General features: G+C 49.4%; 1 protein-coding gene across 4 annotated transcripts in view; it reads right to left on the bottom strand.

Annotated features, from left to right (window-relative positions):
* Positions 1–1,469, bottom strand: part of DLD (dihydrolipoamide dehydrogenase) — a 58,413-nt gene extending 56,944 nt beyond the window's left edge. For all 4 annotated transcript variants that reach the window (XR_008617462.1, XR_003679955.2, XM_007117687.4 and 1 more), the window contains exon 1: positions 1,357–1,469. Coding sequence is in view for 2 of the 4 variants with exons in the window: in XM_007117687.4 (XP_007117749.1) it covers positions 1,357–1,395 (39 nt within the window). In the remaining 2 variants the exon portion in view is untranslated. The remainder of the gene's footprint in view (positions 1–1,356) is intronic.
* Between the last annotated feature and the right edge of the window lie 321 nt (positions 1,470–1,790).

Genomic DNA, 1,790 nt, shown 5'->3' with positions numbered 1-1,790 from the left:
CCTCCCGCACCGGGGCACGAACCCGTGTCCCCTGCATCGGCAGGCGGACTCTCAACCACTGCGCCACCAGGGAAGCCCCCCATTTCATATTTAACCTAACTAAAACATGTTACTCAATGGTGTTAAGTTTTATTAAATTTTCAGGAAGCATGGCTAACTTTTGGTGCCAGGGATCATTTTAATATCGTAACTAAACTGTTCAAAGTTCTAGCTTAAGTACTTGGATAATTTCATTATGCAATCCTTTTACACGTGATCCATGTACAACCTATGAAGATGTACCTGAACCGTCCAACAGGAATAGAAAATGAGACAAAATACCTTAGAAAAATGCACCAAGTAATGTACTCATATTCAAGAGCTACTAGTTTTACAGACTGCATCATAATCTCCACAACAACCTCTAAATGTGGATGGCTACTATTTCCTAAGAACAGTGAGGCACAACGGAACAAAGCAAATAGCTCCTATCACAGAAGGCAAAAGGTAAGCAGTGACAAAACCTACACTGAGCTAGTTACGTTGTCTATTTCAAGGCAATTCTTGCACCTGAGGTCAGGACGGCGGTCCAAAGAACAGGAGAATAAATATCAGTCCTGAGTTTTAGTCCCAGCTCTGCCTTTGACTAAAAGTACGACTTCTAGCATGTTACATTAACTTCGGAAAACATAACCTACTCATGTTTGAAACAAAGGAGTCTGACTACTGTATTATTTTTAAGGTCTGCATCAATATTGTATCCAGCCACGATCCCACATATATACACTTTGGCTGTATTTGGTACATAAATGAAAAAGGAAAACTTTCCTTTGGATAACCTGCTACAATTAAAAATACAAGCTTCTAAGAGGGAAATCAATGCACACTACCTTAAAACTGCAAACACTGAAGGGACCTTCGAGGAATTCCTAGGACTACGTGTTAGGGCTGACTCGGTCTGGGTCTTTCAAGTGGTGGCCCAAGGTTACCTGTCCACTGAAGAAAGGCTACTCAGGGGCCGGGACGAGGATTAGCAAAAGGTATAAAAAAGAGTCGACCATATGGGGCAAGGTAGACTCATACTTCCTCCGCCAAAGGGGCAAGGCCGATGTGCGACCGCCAGGCCCCACGGCCCAGGCTTGGGAGGGAACTGTGTGTGACTGCTGGCCGTCATACAACCAGCGGGGCCTCTCCACCGCCCAAGCCTCTGCCTCCAAGCCGCCGCCCGGGCTGAGACGGTTCAGGGGTGGAGCCGCAGCTGGTCCCGGCCTGGCTGCCGGCCTCTCCCAACGCCACCACTTAGGCCACATCCCGGACCCCGTCAGCAGGCCTCTCTGTGCCTCTGGCTCAGCACGACCCCACCCACTCAGCCCTCACCTTAGCCAAAGAACAGTACACACGACTCCAGCTCTGCATCTTGCCGCTGGACTTTCCTTTCCGCCAAAGCTTTCACCTCCGTTAAGCGTCTCCGCCGCCTCGCCAAGGTCTCCCCGCTCTGCGCATGCACGAGCGCGGCCTACGTCATCGGTCGGGCGCCGCGCGATTGGCCCGCGCCGTGCGGACCAGTCAGGCTCGGCGTCGTACACTGTCGTAAGGAGCATAGTGCTTTGTGGCAGCGGGGAATGAGGGACCGTTCTAGAGGTATGAAAGTGTCCGGAGTTGCAGTGTCATCTTATAGAATACTTGGAAGGCGTTTGCTATCGTAAAGCTATCGTTTGCTTAAAGCACACTACAAAAAGTAAAGTTTCACCAGTTCTTGATGCTGCTAGGCTGAGGAATCTCAGCACTTTCCGGGCACTATCTCACTTTAT

The sequence above is a fragment of the Physeter macrocephalus genome, chromosome 5 (assembly GCF_002837175.3).
Source record: "Physeter macrocephalus isolate SW-GA chromosome 5, ASM283717v5, whole genome shotgun sequence".
NCBI lineage: Eukaryota > Metazoa > Chordata > Mammalia > Artiodactyla > Physeteridae > Physeter > Physeter macrocephalus.
This window is presented reverse-complemented; position numbering and strand designations above follow the sequence as displayed.